This window comes from Canis lupus, chromosome 3 (genome assembly GCF_011100685.1).
Source record: "Canis lupus familiaris isolate Mischka breed German Shepherd chromosome 3, alternate assembly UU_Cfam_GSD_1.0, whole genome shotgun sequence".
Lineage (NCBI taxonomy): Eukaryota > Metazoa > Chordata > Mammalia > Carnivora > Canidae > Canis > Canis lupus.
The window spans coordinates 64,125,287-64,144,889 of NC_049224.1; the positions used below are offsets into that span (position 1 = coordinate 64,125,287).

The following is a 19,603-nucleotide window of genomic DNA, read 5'->3' on the forward strand; positions in this document are numbered from 1 at the left end:
AGTTGCTGTAACAAACCAACTTCAAAATGTCAGTGTCTGCCGTGTAATTTATGGTTCAATGTAACCATTTCCGGACAGTGAGTGTTTTCCTTTACATAATGATTCAGGGACCCAAGCTCCTTCCATCTGTGGCTCTGCCATCCTTTAGCATCAGAGTGATCTGAAACTTTCAGTCTGTGGAAGTAGGAGAAGAGAAGAGAGAAAGAGAAAGCCACTTTTTAAAATCCTAAACTTAAAACAGGACCACAAGATGCAAAAAGGGATTTGTCAATTAGTCCTAGATAGGAAGCCACTTCCCAGTGATTTCTTCTCTCTCTCTCTCTCTCTCTCTCTCTCTGTTACTAATCTCCATGACAAAACTCCCTAAATGCTGAAAACTTTTATTTCTCTGGGCTTCCATGGACCTCTACTTTTGTCATAAAAGTTGTTACATCAAAACTGTGTCCTAAGTCTCTCCTTTGAGAGTTCTGTTATCAGCAACAGTTAAACGGTTTTAAGGGATACTGAAAAAGAGTTCATAATCATCTCACGTTCTCTTTTTCTTTTGAAAATATGACCTCAAAAGAGGCAATTGCACTAAACTTTCAGGCTCCCTAGTTCCACTGGTCATTAATAAAATCTAGCTGCAGTTCTATTTGTCTCAGGACTTTCTTGCTATCTGCCTTCCGTTTGCCTCTTGTGAAAGTCTTTGCTGAACAGCTATGTCTGTGTCTTGCTGAAACTAATAAAATTATATCTATCACTCTCTCGGGGGGCTCTATCCAGAGTTGCATTTGAGATCCAAAGACAAAGAGAAGTTCTTGCTAGTGTTTTGCTGTAATTAAAGATCCCAGAGTTTTCCAGAGAGGCGTATTTGAAGAAAGAGATGTCCACCAACTTCAGGATTGTTGATTTCCCTCCCTGTCTCTCTCTCTCTTTCTGTCCCTCTCTCCCTCTCCCTCCCTTCCTCCCTTCCTCTTTCTCCTCCTCCTCTTCCTCCTTCTTCATTTTTCTCTTTAAATGACTATACAAACTATATTGAATATTTAAAGGTATCTGTTTTCCAATACTTTTGTTTTTTTAGCATAGAAACTCCTTGACAACATATGGAGTTGGGAGAAGCCAAAAAAAAAAAATGCTTTGGAGAAACCCTACCTTCATCTTTTTCCGGTGAACCTAAATATTTAAATTCTGGAGGAAAATCCCCCATCAGCAAGAGAGAGACTTCCTATGTAGTTTTTATTTATTTATTTACTTAAGCCATGTTTTGATTTCTTTGGCAATTTCTCATTTGTTGGGACCAGCAGTTAAATGGATATTTGAAAGGACACAGGCAAACCCAAACCAAGATTGGATGAGGGAAATGAGGAAGCTGTGTCTTATATTTTAGCCATTTAGTTTGTGTCTCTAACTACAGTATTTCAAGAGGATACCAGTGGGGGGAGGGTTTGATTTCTCTACAGCTCACATGTCTATGAGCATCAGAATGAAAGATCTGGTGGGTTTTCTGCAGTGTAGCAAATGAAAGAGCTCATTAGCTGTAAGCAGCCAATAATCTTCTGTGATTCACCAATAGCAGCTATTCCTTGGGGAAATTTATGCTAGGCAAGGCTGGAATAGTAAGAAAGCAAGAAGAAAGGGGACGTGTAAAGCAAGGCAAGAATGAGTGAAAGCATGCTTCACATCCCTGCAGAAGTCAGTTCTGTTTCTGACATACTCAGAGAGTTTTCATTGTATTCCATCCTTGCATATGGGCTATTTTTAGCATCCAGCATTATTCCTGCTTGGAAGGATGACTTTGGTTATTAGCTATGATTAATTAAGGCCATATGGCTCTTGAAATGTTCTACTTGTGAATATAATAATAATAATAGGACCACAACTGTTTACATTTTTCAAAGCATGATCACATTCAGTTTTAACCTTGCAAAGTAAACAAGACAAGAATTTACAACCCATTCTACAGATGGGATGATGAGATGACACATATATTTTAGGTTTATATTTCAGGGGTGATAACTTAAAACAGAGCCACCGCCCCATGGAAGGACTTACAGTATGGGTTCAGAGTGGCACTGATCCAGGACAGCAGACAGTCTTCTTAACTTCCAATCCATGGCTCTTTCTGCCAAGGAGATTAGAAACAGAAAAATGCTAACAATAGCTAATACCTATATAGCCTTTTTGTTAAGTTTTTTTTTTTTTTCATATACTAACTCATTTAGTTTTCAAAGCAATGCTATGGGATAATTATTAGCATGATTTTATAGAGGAGAAAGTGGGGACAAGGTGAGATCCAGTAGTTTACATTTAGTTATGTAACTGGGGAGAGCAGGAGCCGGAAGCACAATCCAGGCAGTTTGTATGCAAAGCCTGTGTTGTGAACCTCCATGCAACACCTCCTCTCAACAGGAAACAGCTATAAATTCCAAAATCCATGAACAGTTCTTGAAGGTGTTCTATGGCCTTGAGGATTTAGAGTTCAGATTTAAGACTGATCAGTCTTCTTTCTTGAGTCCTGATGAACTTTTGCAGAAAGGTTGTGCAGATATGTGGAGACAAAAATCACCCAAAACGCAGGTCCTCTGCAACAGTCCCTTCCCGTAAGGGCTGGAGTGCATCTGTGTCCAGCTTCGCAGATTACATGTGTCCCATTGTCCCTCTCAGCACATAGAACTCAAACCAGCCTGATGGGCATTATTTATACATTCATCTGCCATGTACTGAGTCCTCACCATGAACCAGGCACTGAGCTAGGCATATGGAGGACGCAGAGATGAAGACATCCTGGTCTTTGCTCTCAAGGAGATTACAGACTCAAGGGGAGAGATAGAGATGTGGAATCGGGTAATTAAGGATAAGATATGCAATGCGTGCTATAACAGGTATGAGCAGTGATCTTCTTGAGCCAGAGAAAAGGGGCTAATTTGGGCTCAAGAAATAGAAGTCAGGACAGTGGGGTATTAATTGTCTGCTCAGGAACTGAAGCCAGAGAGATTTGGGTTCAAGTCATGGCTAAGTCAATTTATACCTGGGAGATGTTAGAAAAATTACTTTTTTTTCACTACAACTCCTGTTTCTTATCTTGGCAAATATAAATGATAATCCTGCCTCCCCAAGGCCACAGTGAGGATCATGGAAGAGATCTCTCTAAGAAACTGGTCACAGAGCGAGTGTTTGGGAGATGTAATGATAACACTCATAACCATCTTGAAAGCTTCATGGAGGTTGTGACACTTCACAGATGGCTTTGTGGTTGATGTGAGGCCAGCTGTCAGGCAGAGAAGAGAGGGTGGGTGAGAAGATGGAGGAAAATTGCCGTGCCAGAAATCGGTGCATACGAACCCACAGAATAATTTGTCCCTAGAGCACAGTCCAAAGAATACTGTCTGGCAATAGGCTCCACCTGCCTTTTCTCTCTGCAGGCTTTGCCTACTTGAGTTGATTCTACACACAGTCAGAGGAATCATCTTTCATTGCCATAATTGCTATCATAGCATTTTCTCTCCTGAGAAGTAGGTAGTGGCTCCCAATTGCCTCTTGAATCAGCGTGAATGAAATTGATCACAGACTTCAAGCCTTCCCTCATACCCAACAGCCTCATCTCACCTCCTGGTGTACCCTGGATTTTCTCTTCTCTTCAATCAAGGAAGCTGGTCCTGGCTTTGCACATAATTTTCCATCTCTCCCTCCCCAAGACAGGATGGACCCCTGAATAAACATTTGATAGAATTTCTAAAGCAAATGTGTTCATGTATGTGTGTATGTGCACACACACGTGTGTATGTTGTGATTTCAAAGTGATAAAACATGGTGAAGCATGGTGGGTAGGATCTATCTGATTGACCAAACAATGACTTGAGTTAATGAACACTTCTTGATATAGAGTGAATTTTGTTGGCCTACCAGTACTTTTAAATATTTGAACATAATGCTATGGACTAAATAATTGTACCCCCTCTCTGTGGCCAGCCCCAATTTGTAAGTTGAAGTTATAACTCTCAATGTGTAGGTATTTAGAAATGGTGCTTTAGGGAGGTAATTAGGGTTAGATGAGACTGTGACAGTAAGGGTATGGGGGCTTCATAGATAGGAGTAGTCTTTTTCTTCTTCTTCTTCTTCTTCTTCTTCTTCTTTAGATTTTATTTATTTATTCATGAGAGACACAGAGAGATAGAGAGAGGCAGAGACATAGGCAGAGGGAGAAGCAGGCTCCCTGCAGGTAGCCTGATGTGGGACTGGATCCCAGGACCCTGGGATCATGACCTGAGCCAAAGGCAGACGCTCAACCACTGAGCCACCCAGGTGCCCCAGGACTAGTGTTCTTATAAGAAGAAATACCAGAGTTTGCCCTCTTTCTCTGCCATGTGAGGACATGTGAGAAGGTGGCTGTCTGCAAATCAGGAAGAGAGTTTTACCAGAATTAGCTGAACTAGCTGATGCTGGCATCCTGATCAAAGATTTCCAGCCTCCAGAGCTGTGAGAAAATACATTTTTGTTAAGCTACCAGTCCATGGTACTTTGTTATATTAGTCTGGGCAACCTAATAAATCCAGTTGTATAGCCACTAAACACAGAAAAAAGAATAAGTAAACAATAAACAAGCAAGAAAACAAAACAAAACAAGAAAGCTCAGTAAATACCTGGCTCTCCACATGGCAACACATTGCCTGGACTCAGTGCAGGTTCCTTTCATTCCACTGGAACAACCCGTTTGCCACAATTGTCAATAATTCCTATCGCCTCCCTCTGCTATACTTGGCAGACTGTACCTATACATTACCTGCAAGGTAAGTGTCACTCAAGCTTTGTGTTCCTGCTTTGAATTTTTTGTTGGGGATACACCTTCACTGAAGACTGACCTCTGCTTGTATTTGCATAAATCAAACACAATAAAGTCGCTTGGATGATTCACAACAAGTCTCAAAAAATCTGTTAATGATAAGGTGCAAAAGGCAACTTAGAAGAGTTAGTTCCTTTTTTCTTGTCATTTTGCATCCTGTTCACCCCTGGGCAGAGAGGCTCTTACAAAAGTCTATCTTTCTTTCCTTTGTTTCACTCTCTCATTCTGTGTGTGTGGGTGTGCATGCGTGTGTGTACTCAGGTGCCCATGTGTGTGTGTATAAATGCATATCTGTATGTATCTATACATACATATCTACATGCATATATTTATGTTTATTATGTATGTATGCATATATGTTATATACATAAAATCTAATTGTATAAAAACATTATTGTATAGGTTAAAAAAGACCCTGCAAACTTTCTCCAACAGGCAATTAATAATTATATTTTAAGGGTATTCAGTCAAGTGATGAAATCAGTTTATAGTCTTAAGGAATCTAATTGATTTCTGCAGTAACCTCAACAAATTTTAAAGGTAGAAGGCTGTAGGTTCTTTATTCCTAACACTTGGCTAATTTGGAAACTATTTCAGACCCATATTACTTAATAAGAAAAATTAAAAGACAGCAAGTTTTATTACCAACAAACATGCATTGCTTAAGCAATTACTTTGTGCTCCACACTGCTAAGAGCATTGCTCTCTTTGTCTCACTTGGAACATCAGTGAATCTGAAAGAAGTATGACTATTTCCATTTTACAGATGAGGAAATCAAGATGCAGTGAGGTTAAGCAACAACAACAAAAAAAGCACAGAGTTGTAACCTGATGTTAGCTCAGTTCTTACTTCATTTTTGCCCTATTTATCATGATTTACATGGTTGAAAAATTGTTGGTTATATGTGAAGGTGAGATAGATGCATTTTCTTCCTCATCACTTGTTAGCACTTTGGTGGGTCCACTGCCTAATGAGCTCTGATTTAATTTTAAAACAAAAATTTTGCCCCAAGGTCAGAAAATCCTCCTTTATAATTTGAACTCTAAACCATTTTTCTTCAGTGATATAAAATTATACTTGTTCTCTTCTCATTTCCAAACACTCCTACATAGTATTTATAACATTGCTGGTTTCTTGGGAAGTCAGCATTCTTCTGTGCTATTAAGAGTGGTAATATTTTTCTATCTGGTTCCCAAGAAATTGATGAATTCAGTAAGTTGACTCAATGCCTTGATACAGGCTTGGGAACTTTTAAACTGAAAAGGGGGTAGGAGATGAGTACACAGTGAATGGGCCTTACAAATTGGGGTCAGTGATTTCTGAATCGAAGCTAAGTGATATTTGCTCAATGCACAAAGAACTAGTGCTATTTCTGGTGAAGTCCAGGGAGGGTCCTTATGGTAGGATATATCTGCTTCTAACAATTTCCCTAGGACGCTAGCTAGCCCTGTGAAGTCTCTCCTGTAGTGGATGAGATGTGAAATGTATTTGTTCTCAAAGCCAGTGGTGGAGGGGACCTCTGGGTCCGATTCTGTCCCCGGAATGTCCTAATGACTCAGCTCACATCTCAAGGAAGCATATAATGTTGGGTTCTATTTCAGCTTCTTCCAGCTTAGAGGATTTCTCTCTTAAAACCTTGGCCTGAGCTCAGTGCTTCTGGTGGTCAGGAGCTAATACTAGCACTTAGAGCCTCTTACATGAAGTTGAGAGTTGAGGTCTCGCCCACGACCCACCCCATGCCCACAGCAGTTCCATTGACAGCTGACTACAGGCAGATCTCTCTCCAAAGCTGCTCCCCCATTTCCTAGCTGTGTGGTCTGGGACCAGTTCCCTACATTCCTTATGCTTTGTAAGGGAATCAGATGCTTCAGAGTATCATCGAGAGATAAATGAGATAACAGGAATAAAAACCCTAGCACCTAATTTCCAAACAAATGTATTCTAATTATGAGTTTGGGTCCTAACTTTTGATTTGTTTTAATTCTGTTGCTGCCACCACCATGTTATAAGACCTTGGGGATGTTTAATAACATCTTCAAGAGTCATTTTCTTCATTTCTCAGATGAGAATGGAAATACTTCTCCCACATAAACCCTGTAAGGGGTAGATGAGAGAATGCGGGGAAGGCACTCAGCACCAGTGCTTGGCACATGGTAAGCCTCAGTACATTTTAGCTCTTGATCTTTCTTAGAATTCTTTCATACCTGAATGTGTCTTTGCAGCCAGACCTAATTTGTTTCCTGAAATGTGGACATTCGAGCCAGCTATCCAGCAAGATGCATTGGTGGGGTCCTGCACCCACTCTACCTGCTACACCCACCCATCTGCCTCCTGGTGCACTATCCCGTGTTCTCCCTCCAGAAGGATCAAACCTACATCCTGAGTCTAGCCTGGCCTTTTTATATTTTTCTGGGATTTCTTTTGCCAGCAGGTTGTATTTTAAAGGAGGGACATTTAAAGGAAGGACAGGGAATAATGGGTGTTGAAGGACAAAAGAACGGTAGACATTCAGAAGTGGCTGCTATCCCTCTGAGGCAGGCTGGGCCTTGTTTGAAGAGAAGTATAGGTGGAATGAAGCTGGCAGCACTAGGCCTCAGATCTCCTTCTCCCAAGGAGGAATCAGCTTGTACCCACAGTGGAGATGGCGTGGTTGGCAAGGGGGGCAAGTGGGTGGTAGGGAAAGCACCACTCTTAATGCTCGCTGAGACTCAGCTCTGCAGTAAACACCATCTAGCTAATTCACCTGTGTGGGGCAATAAAGGGACCAGCTTTTAGAAATGGAAACCACAGCCTCCAGAGCGAGCACTTTGGAAAGAGAGGGCTGGAAATCAGGTTGCCGTTGGGGAATTGTGAGGAGTTATAGGATCCTGGAATTCTGTGGGAGCTTTTACTTGGTAATTGAAGGGAGCGATAGGAAAACCCATTAGAAGAGTTTGGGAGTCTCTCTTTTTCCTGGAAGCATCTTTCCTAAATGGATTGGCTTTTATCCAGATTGTGGGTCGGTGCAAAAAATATTCTTTTTTCTTTATCTAAACAGGGAGCTTTTTAAAATTTTTGAATTTCTTTAAGAAAGGCTATGAAACCGCATGAGTTTTTAGATGAACCTGCCTGGTATTATAATTTAATATTATATAAAGAGTGATGAAAATTGTTATGCTGCTCTCTTGAATAATATCTGTCCAGTTAGATGGGAGGAAATCATTGAATGAAGGTGAGTCAGTATCTGATGGTTGCAGGTAGCTTAGTGACTTGTCCCACAAAGTATTTTTATAAGAAAACATAGTTCATGTGAGTCTGCTTGCCTGGCTTCCCGTGCTGCTTATTCCCTTAGCTTCCCTCTCTCACGTGCGTAAGTGATCCTATTATGCTTCCAGATCCATTTATTCATTCCACACTTCTGTGTTTTGAGTCTCACTGTGAGCCAACACCCTCTGCTTAGAGTTGGGGATGCACAAGTAAACAAATCAAAGCAAGTTTTGGTCCCTGCCCTCCCAGAGAGCAGTCTAATGCAGGCTACAGACAATTAAACAATAATTGCAACACAATAAGGAAAGTGCTATGGCTCGTGAAACCCAAGGGGCTAATGGGAGCCACAGAATGGGCATCCATCTAAGCCAGACTGGGAACAGAAGGGGAGCTGGAGGGAACCCCAGGAAGCAGTGGTGAGAGAGGTGTTTTCAAGGTGCACAAGCCCAGGTGGACATGGAGCACTGCCTTGGTCCTCAGGGCCATGGCTGTGAAGTCCGGCAGGCCTAGCTTTCCCCAGGAAGTGCAGTGATCAGATTTGTATTTCAGAAATGCAGTCTCTTCCATTCCTCTTCATCCAGTGTGTGTCTTTTCATTTCATGACTCTATAACACCCCTGCGGCTGCTTAGGTACCATCTCCACTTAGACTTTCTTGCAGAGAAGAATGACAAATTGCCCAAAGGTAATTTTTTATAAAAGGTAAAAGAGTGAATCTTACAAACACAGGTCAGAGATTCATTTTAACTCATTAATTAATGAGGGAAATGGTACGACATTGCAACCAGCTAAAAGGAGGATTCAAAGAACACACACATGTCTATATGCACTAAGGGACACTGAAGTCAGTATATAAATAGATGCAGGAACCAGTCCATTTCTAGCACAGTGATCAATCTCACAAAACTGATAAGCATCCACTGACAAAAATCACTTACGTTATTATCAGTTTTCTACAATTTATGGAGCTGTAGGATAACCCAAAGACAATATAAGCTGAGGATAACCCAGATGGGCAGGAAACTCTGAATCTTTTGTGCCATTTCTGTTTTTCCCATTTTTTCCCTAATAGTAAAGAAACATATGTCTTGAGTTCTGGAAGCCTGTGTTCATTTCTGAGCTCTGTTGCTCTTGTTTGGACCCAACAGAGCTCAGTCACTTTCCCCTTCCAGATCTCAGTCTTGTCATCTTAATTTGTTCATGTTCTGGGCATCTGTGTGTGATACCATTTGAACAAAGCAATCTACTGAAAAAATAATTTGCACTCTGTATGGGGTGGCCAGATTTCACGAATAAAAATACAGGATGCCCAGTTAAATTTGAATTTCAGACAAACATCAAATACTGTTTTAGTATAAGTATATCTCAAATAGTGAATGGGACGTACTTACAGTAAAAAAAAAACAAAAAAACAAGTATTCTTAGTTTGTCTGGAATTCAAATTTAACTAAGCAACCTGTGTTTTATCTGTGTTTACAGTTTCATCTGTATTTAGTGTTTTACTCTACTTATATGCCAAATGTTAAGCAAATGGTGTAGACTATAGAATTAAGAAACTGGAAGAGAAGACAGTCAATTCAAGAAGACTCAGGAAGCTGGAGATGCCATTTAAAATTTTTTTGTTTTGGTTTTGATTGGTGTTTTATTTTGCTTAATCATAAGTCCTTGGTAGATGTGAGGGGAGAGATTGAGCTGAATATAAAACTAGGGCATAGGCTACAGGTTGGCACGAACCTACGTTCCTGGAAAGAAAGAAGAAAGTAGGAAAAAGGGAGAAGAAGCCAGTTGAGAGAATTTTTCATTCTTTCCCTCAGATTCAATGTTTCCAGGTGATGGGCTCTGACAGGTATTTGCTTGTTGTGGGAGAGGAAAGGGGGCATGTGTGTTATGTTACAGGGGTAGCTCTTTGCTGGTCTTAGGGAAGAGCTCCATCTCTAATACACCCAGCTCAACCTAGGACTTCCGGTTGCCATGTGTCTGCTGGAGGCCAGCAGGGGCCTCAGGCACCATGTTGAGTGGGGATTCACGAGCACTGTGTGTTGGAGGGATCCATTTCTGGTTCTTGCAGACTTTTATAGGATTTAATCATTCCTATTGAATAGCTTTGAATTTTCTTTTTGTTAATTGTGTGGTTGGCTGACAGATGAAAATCTCCATCTCATGATGTATCAACATGGTAAAATCTCTTGTCATTTAATTTCAAGCAACTGCAGATTTCAGAGTCCAGTTTCCCAGGCCAGAGGCAGAGAAAGAAAAGTGTGCGAGAAGCCTTCCATGTTTCATGGGCAAATTCTGTCCATACAGAGAGTGCCACATAGAGAAAGGTCCACTAGGCACTGGTCCTTAGGAGATGTGGGGAGAGGGAGATTGGGGTATTTGTGGCATCAGCAGAAGTGGTTTCTCTATCAAGATTTGGGAGCTGGAAACCAGGAAAGTGTTTATGAAATTGCAGAGTAGACCAAGATTAGTTTTGATGCTGTATGCTCATGCTTTTAGTTTCTCTCTCTTATCCCTTGGAACTTCCTCCCTATCCCGGGGTCAGGGTTCTATTGCTTCTTTCCAAGATCCTGAGTCTTGTAACTCAGCTTTGGGCTTCCTCCTAGAGGGTTCTGGGAGCTTTTCCTCCTAAGAACTATGGGTCTGACCCTACAGTTCTCTAACTGTGAGACCTAGGGCAAGTTATTTAAAATTTTTTCTCTCTTTATAAAATTGTAGCTGGTTACTACCTCCTATGATAATATTTGCTATGTAGAGAAACAACATACGGGAACCCCTCAAGAAGTCACAATGAGGGTGTCATGTTGAACAATTTACTATGTATTGACCACACATTCATCCAAATAAACACACTGAATTTTCACAGTAATCTTTTGAGACAGGTAGCATTATTAATCCCATTTTACAGCTAAGGAAACTGAGGCACAATTAAATGAATTTGCCTAAGATTGTGTAGCTTTTAAATGCTGATGCTAGGGCAGCCCTGGTGGCCTTGTGGTTTAGTGCCACCTTCAGCCCAGGGTGTGATCCTGGAGACCGGGGATCAAGTCCTGCATCAGGCTCCCAGCACGGAGCCTGTTTCTCTCTTTCTCTCTCTCTGTCATGAATAAATAAATAAAATCTTTAAAAAAATAAATAAATAAATGCTGATGCTAATATGTGAACAGGCAGTCTGGCTCATGGGACTACATTATTAGCCATGATGTCCAGAACCTTTCTAAAAATGTTAGTTATATTATTATTATTATTATTACTATTCCCAACTCTTCTAGTGAACACTAGGCAGGGCCCAAGAGAATATAACAGCTATTCAGTCCCTTAGTCATATTAATTTGGAAAGATTCATAATGTATCTCAGCATATTAAAGTATCTGAGAAGTCAGATAGTAAAGGCACTATTTAATTTTTAAAAATAGACTTATAAAAATTTTAGAATACTCTTAGATATACATAAAAGTTGCAAAGATAGTCCAGAGAATTCCCATGCACACTATGCCCATTTTTCTAGTTGTTAAGATCTTATGCTGCTGTGATACATTTGTCACAACTAATGAACCAATATTAATGCATTATTATTAGCTAAAGTCCATACTCTGCTCAGATTTATTCCGTTTTTATGTAATGTTCCCAGGCTCCCATCCAAGATCCTGCATTACAGTTAGTCATCACGTTTCCTTAAGCTCCTCTTGGCTGGGACAATTTCTTAGACTTTCCTTGTATTTGATGACCTTGACAGTTTTGAGAAGTATTGGGCAGGTAGGTGTCTGATGGAATGAATGCCTCTCAGATTGCACATGTCGATTATTTTCCTCGTGGCTACACAGGGGTATTTATTTTTGGGAGGAAGACCACAGGTGTGTATAATGCCACTCTCATTATATCATCTCAAAGATACATATTATCAAGGTTTATTAGTGTGAGTGTTAAGCTTGACCACCTGGCTGAAGTAGTATTTGTCTGGTTTCTCCATCCTGTTTTTTCTCTTTCTGTGCCATACTCTTTAAAAAGAAGACACTAGGCATAGCCCATGCTCAAGGGATAGGAAGTTATGCTCCACGTTCTTGCATGGGAAGTATCTACATAAATCATTTATAATTCTTCTGCATGGGAGATTTGTTTCTTCTCTCCTTTGTATTTATTCAACCATTTATTTATATCAATATGGATTCATGGATATTTGTTTTATACTTTGGGTTATAATCCAGCACTATGTTGTTCATCTTTTTTTTTTTTTTTTTTTTGTTGTTGTTCATCTTTTTATTCAGATTGTCCCACCAATGGCCATTAAAAGCTCTTCCAGTTGGTTCTTTTCTCCATTTTCCCATCAGAGTGTGTCTGTGTGGGTTTCCTTACTTTCTAATGCTACAAGGTACTCCAGGCTCATCTTTTATATTCACTGCACCAGCTCTAGAGTTGGTCTTTTTTTTTTTTTTTTTCAAGGAGCCCTGGTTCCTGTTTATTGGAAGATCTGGGTGCTTGGTGTGCTATTGATTCTAGGCCCTCTCAGCAGAGAGAGTTTGGAAATAAATGTGTGTATACTAACCCCATTTCATGTTTTTAAGAAAATGTTTTTCAAACATTGAATATAGGTCTATCCCAAAATGGCCAAAACTTTGCTTGCCATTTCTCAGAAGATGAGTATTCCACGGAATCAGTTTACTACATGGCACCATAGCAAGAGCATTTGTGTATCTGGATTTTAGCAATAAGTATTAAAGAACAATAGTCATAATAATAATACTTACTATTTACTGATTGTACTATTCTGTATTAGGCACGGTGCTGGCTCTGGAGGTCGGGGTGGTAGGATAGACTCCTAAGTTCCTATTCTCGAGGGATTCAGTCTAGTGGAACATAAACAAATAAAGAAACAATTAAAAGTCCATATCACGAGTAATATGCTAGAGAGAAAGCCACTGTATTCTGGGCACCCATTAAAGGACCCCCCACTGCCTGAATAACTACCCCAGCTTTCTGCTCCTCATTTCCTTCCCTCCAGTTCATCAGCCAAGCTGAGCCCAAATGAGCTATCTAAAATACTGCTCAGAAGATATCTTTTTCCTTTTGAAATCCCTTCAAGGGCCTCCTATTGGCCTCAGGGTAAAGCCCATCAGGGGTAGCACTACTATGAGACTAGCAAGATATCCAAGGGGCAAATTTTAAGTAGGAACTTGCTCTCAAGTACAGCCTTGTATGGCCATGAGAGTAAGTGCCTCCTTAAATTTTGCCCCAAAGTCTTCAGGTGACTTTCAAGTCCTTTTACCAAGGGGGCTCTGGTACTTGTGGTCCCATTTCCTGCTCTCTCAGGGCAGACTGTCTCAAAAAGCCACAGCCAACACTCTTCTCATCCTCAGGCTCTCTCTTTCTCACTTCTGGACCTTGACAGAAAGGTCTAGATGTTTCTGGAGCAGTCTTTCTTCTCCTCTTCTTCTGACCAATCTCAATTCACTCTTCAGGTCTTGGGTAAAGATTACTTGTTCCAAGATTTCCCTGCTCTCAAACAATGCACTCCATTAGGATTCTGTTGTCAAGTACTTCTTTTCATAGTGCCCTCTACCTTCCTGGAGAGGCCCTTACTCCATTGGTTGTCAGAACTTGGTTGACTGTCTTGTCTGCATCTAAGCTCTTTGAGGGAAAGACCATATCGACCTTGCTCACTAGTGAATTCTCAGTTCCCGGTACTCAGCTGTGGTGCTTAAGACTCTGCTGTTGACTAAGTGAACACATATGTGTATGCGGAAATGAACCCAGACTAGGCCTCATGGGAGGCTTCCAGGAACTGGTGATGCTTGAGCTAAATCAAGAGAAGAAAAGATGAGGCTTTAGTAAAGCTGAGAACTTGAATGAGGGATTGAACCATATGAAACCATCATTGAAGTAAAAAATGGTTGACTATTCAAAAAGGTCAACCTAATAATAGCTAACATTTTTGAACACTTAGTATGTGTTTTAAGTTCTTTTCGTGTATTAATTCATTATGGATGTTATTGACTCCATTAGGGGAATACTCCAATTATTTACCTTTGATAATGAAGCATTGGAGGCACAGAGAAGCAACAGGCCCAAGGCCACACATCTTAGACACAAAGCCAGGGTTCCAGCCCAGGGTGTCTATTTCAGAACTCTGAACCTTAGCCTTTATTTTGAAAGAAAAGAGGAGGGGCACTTGGAGAGGCATTAAGGAGGGTGTATGGAGATGAGGCACATTTCATAGAGATCTGTTGGGCCAATTGAGGGTGAAGTGACTTCTTAGGAGAAGCTATAGCAACCTTCAGACGATCATCCTGAGATTATCGCACCTCTGCCCTTAGCCTTCTGCCCCCACCTTCTGTCAACCGAGTTGTCTTCAGGAGATATGGACCACAGCCTGGCATTCCAGGTGGTTTACAGCCAAATCATCCTAGCTCTGCCTCAGGGTATCAGCCCCCTACCACCTAACCCTCTGGAGGCCATGTATTTGTGCTGTTTGCAGTAAGATTCCAGGTCTTTTTTTTTTTTTTTTTTTTAGATTTTATTTATTTATTCATGAGAGACACACAGAGAGAGAGGCAGAGACATAGGCAGAGGGAGAAGCAGGCTCTCTGTAGGGAGCCTGATGTGGGACTTGATCCCAGGACCCCGAATCACGACCTGAGCCAAAGACAGATGCTCAACCATTGAGCCACCCAGGCATCCCAGGATTCTAGGTCTTTAGCAAATTCCAAAAGGCCCCTTTTCTGGCAAGACGGAGGATTGCTTCCTCCTTTTGCCAAGGCTCTTCTCCTGGAAGAAGGCAAATGGATTTTGGATATGGTAATATTTACTGTGACAGGCAATGTGGTTTCATGGCCTTTAGCTGTTAAATCTAAGATTTTACTGAAAAGCCGGGAAAAGAGCTTTAATTGCTCTAATGACTGTATGTAGTGTTTGAAGACGTTGGTTAGCTTTGATACCCATCAAGTACTGCCGGCTCTGTTTAGCTCCAGCCCCTCTGAACCTCCAGTCTGCAGGGTTTTTCTCACCACACCATGGTTCAGATCCCTCCCAGAAGCATATTGTATATGCCGCCCCAACAGAGTGACTTCGGCTGCAAACAGAGGTTTCAAATAAAATCATTACAAATCCCTTTATAATAATTTGTGAATTATTTACAGGACGGATTTAAATCGACTCAGATGTTTCTTTCTCTCTGTGAACAAAACACTTTGCTTTTTATGCGTATAAATGGCTGCTTATAAGACAAAAATTCCTTTAACTTGAGTAAAAACACATCTCGGGTAAAGACCCAAGTGATTAGAAATGAGAAGCTTGAAATGACAACCCCAGGAGCTGATGGCTCCAAGTCTCAGGCTTCAAATGAAATCCCACCTACCGAACCTTTAAATATAATTAAGCACAAAACGCCACCTCAAGGAACACGGAGGATTGGATATAAGCCCACGGAAGCCAGAAAAATTCAGAATTAAGGCCTCTAAGGTCACCAGACCCATCCTGCCTTGGTTAGAGGGTACTTTGATACTGTTCTCTTCCCCCCTCCGGGCGAGAGCTGCATGTAATCTCCTGAACTGTAAGGACCAGGAAAAGGGGCACAAAAGCTTAAATTAAAGGCAACACGTATGCCAATTTTCAGCGGCTTTTCTTTTGTCAGCAGAAGGAAGCCTATAGTTTCTATTGAGCACATTTAGAAATGAAGTTTCCTGATTTGGAAAATTAAATGCTTGAGCTGTACAAAGAAAATAGCCATTTTCAACCTCAACGTATATTACCCATAGTCCTATTACACCGCATTTCAACCCAGGGAAGAAGCAGTTGCTCTGGGATCCACTTTCTTTCCTTTTGGGTGTGAGGAAGGCTTGAGATTGTCTACCTTGTTACCCATTGTGGTAGAATCAGGACCTCCCAAACTGACATTTTTCCTCTTACACTTGGGACTATTTTCCTACTTTGCAAATGTAGGAGAAAAATAAATGCCAGCTTTTATTTTTAGAGGCAATAAAAATGGGGCAGAATTGGTGTTCTGGGTGGGAATCAGCCCACCCTGGAAAATTGATAAAATAGGAGCATTTCCTTCCCAGGATGTTGGGGTGAAAAGGGTCTTTTTTTCTGTTTAAACTTTCATGTGTTATTTATTGTCTGGTACTTGGGATAGCAGATTGCCCTGGAGAGACAAAATAGATTAATATACATGGAAGGAGAAGGAAATCAAGAGGGATCCAACATTTATGAAGTGACCACAATGGGCCATTATGCTTATATTGTATCACATAATTTAATTTTACTCAATTTTCTTAAAAATCTATGAAGTAGGTCTCCTATAGACAAGGCGACAGCTCAGAGACGTTAAATTACTTGCTCAAAGTCACAGAGTGAGCATGAAACAGAGCTGGGATCTGAACCCCCCAAATCCATGTTTATTTCTACCACGATATGCAGAAAATACTTTCAGAGCACATTAATAGAATGTATCACCACATGCTTTCTCTCCTTCCTCCTGTGAAAGCTTCTTGCAGGAGCTTTCCTAATTCCTGCCAGAAAGTCATTGAACAGAGAGAGCTATTTAATTTTAGAGATGGCCAGAGTAAAGAGAAGGGGAGCGGGACATGGACACCTGGGAGGAATGCCAGGTCTTCACATTTATCTGCCCAGATTGGCAGGGCAATGTCTTTGGGTTTGGTACTTTCCCCATAATCATGATGCATCTTTTGAAAGGACATGAGAAGTTTCCCAGAAAGAGTAATTAGTTAATTGGTTCTGGGGAAGAGGACTAACCACACCAGGAGCACTCGTCACCCCCATGATGCTTTCATCTGCTCTAGAATGTGAAATAGGCCTGAAATAATTATCCAGTGTGGTGTGATGGCTGTTTCTTTCCTATGCAGTAGAGAGGGATAGAATCTCATGGAGAAGACTCAGGTCAGATCAAATTTGAAGAATAAGAAAGCAAGGGGGCAAATCAGTTCCTATCTCACAGAGTTGTTATGAGGATTCAATATTTATAAAGCGCTTAGAACAGAGGCTGGCACATGGGAGGAATATAAGTATTTGCTAAGTACAAGTCAATGGGTGGCCCTGCTGTCTTTACTAGAACATGAGTTCCAAGGGTGGGCTATGTTCAGTTGTGTAGAGATGCTTAATGAAAGTGTAGTGAATGAAAAAGTTGAGGTGACTATATTGACCTCAAAATATGTGAAATTCTCAAATCTGTGCCCACTTTATTTCTTATTAAGTGCATATATGTTCAGGTGTTGGGAGTACAGTAGCCGTGCCTCCCATTCATAGTTTCTTTCTGTGGTTTCACTCCTCGGCAGTCAACCATGGCCTGGAGGCAGGCAGATGATCTTCCTTCCAAGGTGTCATCAGAAAATTAGTAGTAGCCTAACACTGCGTCACAATGCCTACGTTATTTGCCTCACTTCCTGTCACCACGTAGGCATTTTATCATCTCACGTCATCCCAAGGAGAAGGGTGAGTTCAGTACAGTAAGATATGTTGAGAAAGAGACCACATTAATATAATTTTTGTTACGGTATATTGTTATAATTGTTCTACTTTATTATTAGATATCGTTAATCCTCTTACGGTGCCTAACTTATAAATCACGTTTTGCCATAGGTATGTACGCATAGGAAAAAAAAATAGTATATATAGGATTTTTTTTTTACTATTGTTGGCTTCAGGCATCCACTGGGAATGTTGGAATGCATCCCTGCAGATAAGGGAGACTACTGTATAGAAAATTGCAAAATCAAGTTTGAGAGTGTTCAACTCTTCTTCAAAATTGGGAATTCATCCATATAAGTCTCTAAAAAGTTAGTAAGTTTAAAAAGAATTACTGCATATAAAAATGTGTGTAGCTTCAAGTTTTAACTGTATTAACATGTATCATTCCCTGTGAGTCACTGAAATGCTGAAGTTGGCAGTGAAATGAATGTATAGAAGTTATTGTGTTTCTGGAGATTATAGGTAAGCACTTCATGATACCTGAAGGGTCCATTTATAATCTTCAATAAAGTGTTAGTTTATCCGGATGCAGCTCCCAACCCCCTTTGCAACAGTGAAAACCAGAGAGGTGCTACAACAAATTACTTGATTAGCTATCTTTCAAAATTAAATTGGTTCTGATCTGGATGTTGTTAAAAAAAAAAAAATCTAAGGCCTGGGGAAGATTACAGTGTTTATAAATCAAAAGCAGCTGCTTCTAGTTGTAATGGCATTTTGTTTAAAAAAAAAAAATTCTGATTTGACAATCCCCCTTTCAGCTTTGAGTTCACTACAAATGTGAAAAACAGACATGGTATTAAAGAATAAAGAACAGGTTTTATTATGGAAATTCTAAAATGTCCTTAACTGTTGAGGTGGTGTGAGGTGTTGGCTGGGCTATGCATGGAGAAGCTAAGTCAGCAGTCGGTAAAGACAGCTAGTTATGTAAATAAATTTCCAGAGATGGGCAGTTGGACATAGAACATAGAGAGTCACTGATCAGAAAGGACGCTAAGGAAGGCCTGGTGTAAAGGTATAGACAGCTCTCATCTATACACAGTACTAAGTCCTCGGTTGCCTGTTTGTGTCTGTTTTTGAGGATACCACAGTTTAACAGGAGGCCCTTTTATAGCTGCCCCATGGCTTTGGATTCTAGGCATTTTTTCCTGTTTCTGGTTTATTCCTCAAAGTAAACTTTGCAAACGTGTTAAGCTGAAGTCCAGGCTAGTTACCTGGAACAGCAGCTAGACAGCTCAGAGGAAATGTTGGTCCAATGCAGCAGATCTCTGGACGCTGAATCCAGGACATTCTAACATCAGAATCTTTCCTTCTGGTTATCGAGGAAAAAATATATCCTTTTCATCAGACTGCTTTGTATTATGTTCTAGGGAGGCAACAAGGCTGAGAGGCCATAAGATGTGAGTCTCAATCCTGTCTTCACCCCTTCACCGATTTATCATGCTGGTTCAACTAATGAGGCTCTCCAGGTCTCAGTTTGTAAATTGTGTTTGATAAAAGGGCTGACGCTGAGGATGTGCTGCCAGGATTGTGTGTTGCAGTCAGTGGATGCTTTAATCATCGTTTACTATTATTGACTGCAGAACTCTGAAAGGCATAGGGGGAGCATTGCAGTTGAGGTCACCTGCTGTGTGTCCTCGAGCAGGTAGCTAAAACTCTCTGAGACTGTTTCCTCATCTGTAAAACAAGGACAACTATACCCATCTCAAGGTTGTAGTGAAGATGAAATGAAATGTTCGGTGAGTGTCTGCAATGTGGTAACCACTGAGTCCATGGATTTTCAGTGGTTGTGTTACTTTTGTTATTGCTGGCTGAGACAAAATAATGGACTCACCCTAGATAGTCCCTATCACTTTATTCTGTTCTATGGATTTCATGGCATCTGAAAGTTTTGCTTATCTTTTTGCTTATTTCTTGTCTCAGTTCCTTTCTAGAATATAAGTTCACAAGGCCAGAGAGCCTTTATTCGTCTGGTTCACTGCAATTCCCTGCACCTCCTAGTTCTACGTCTGACTCATCTTGGACACTCAATAAATATTTGTAGCGTGAATGAATGAATGAC

At 40.7% G+C, this 19,603-nt stretch overlaps 1 protein-coding gene across 10 annotated transcripts in view; it reads left to right on the plus strand.

Annotated features, from left to right (window-relative positions):
- The window catches only part of LDB2 (LIM domain binding 2), a 375,134-nt gene that overhangs the window by 85,170 nt on the left and 270,361 nt on the right, over positions 1–19,603 (plus strand). The window contains exon 1 of one of the 10 annotated variants that reach the window (XM_038533314.1): positions 17,362–17,508. The exons of the other annotated variants lie outside the window; for them this stretch is intronic. Within the exon in view, the coding sequence (XP_038389242.1) occupies positions 17,377–17,508 (132 nt within the window). The 5' untranslated portion in view covers positions 17,362–17,376. Of the gene's footprint in view, positions 1–17,361; positions 17,509–19,603 lie in introns of those variants that run through there. 10 annotated transcript variants of the gene reach the window in all.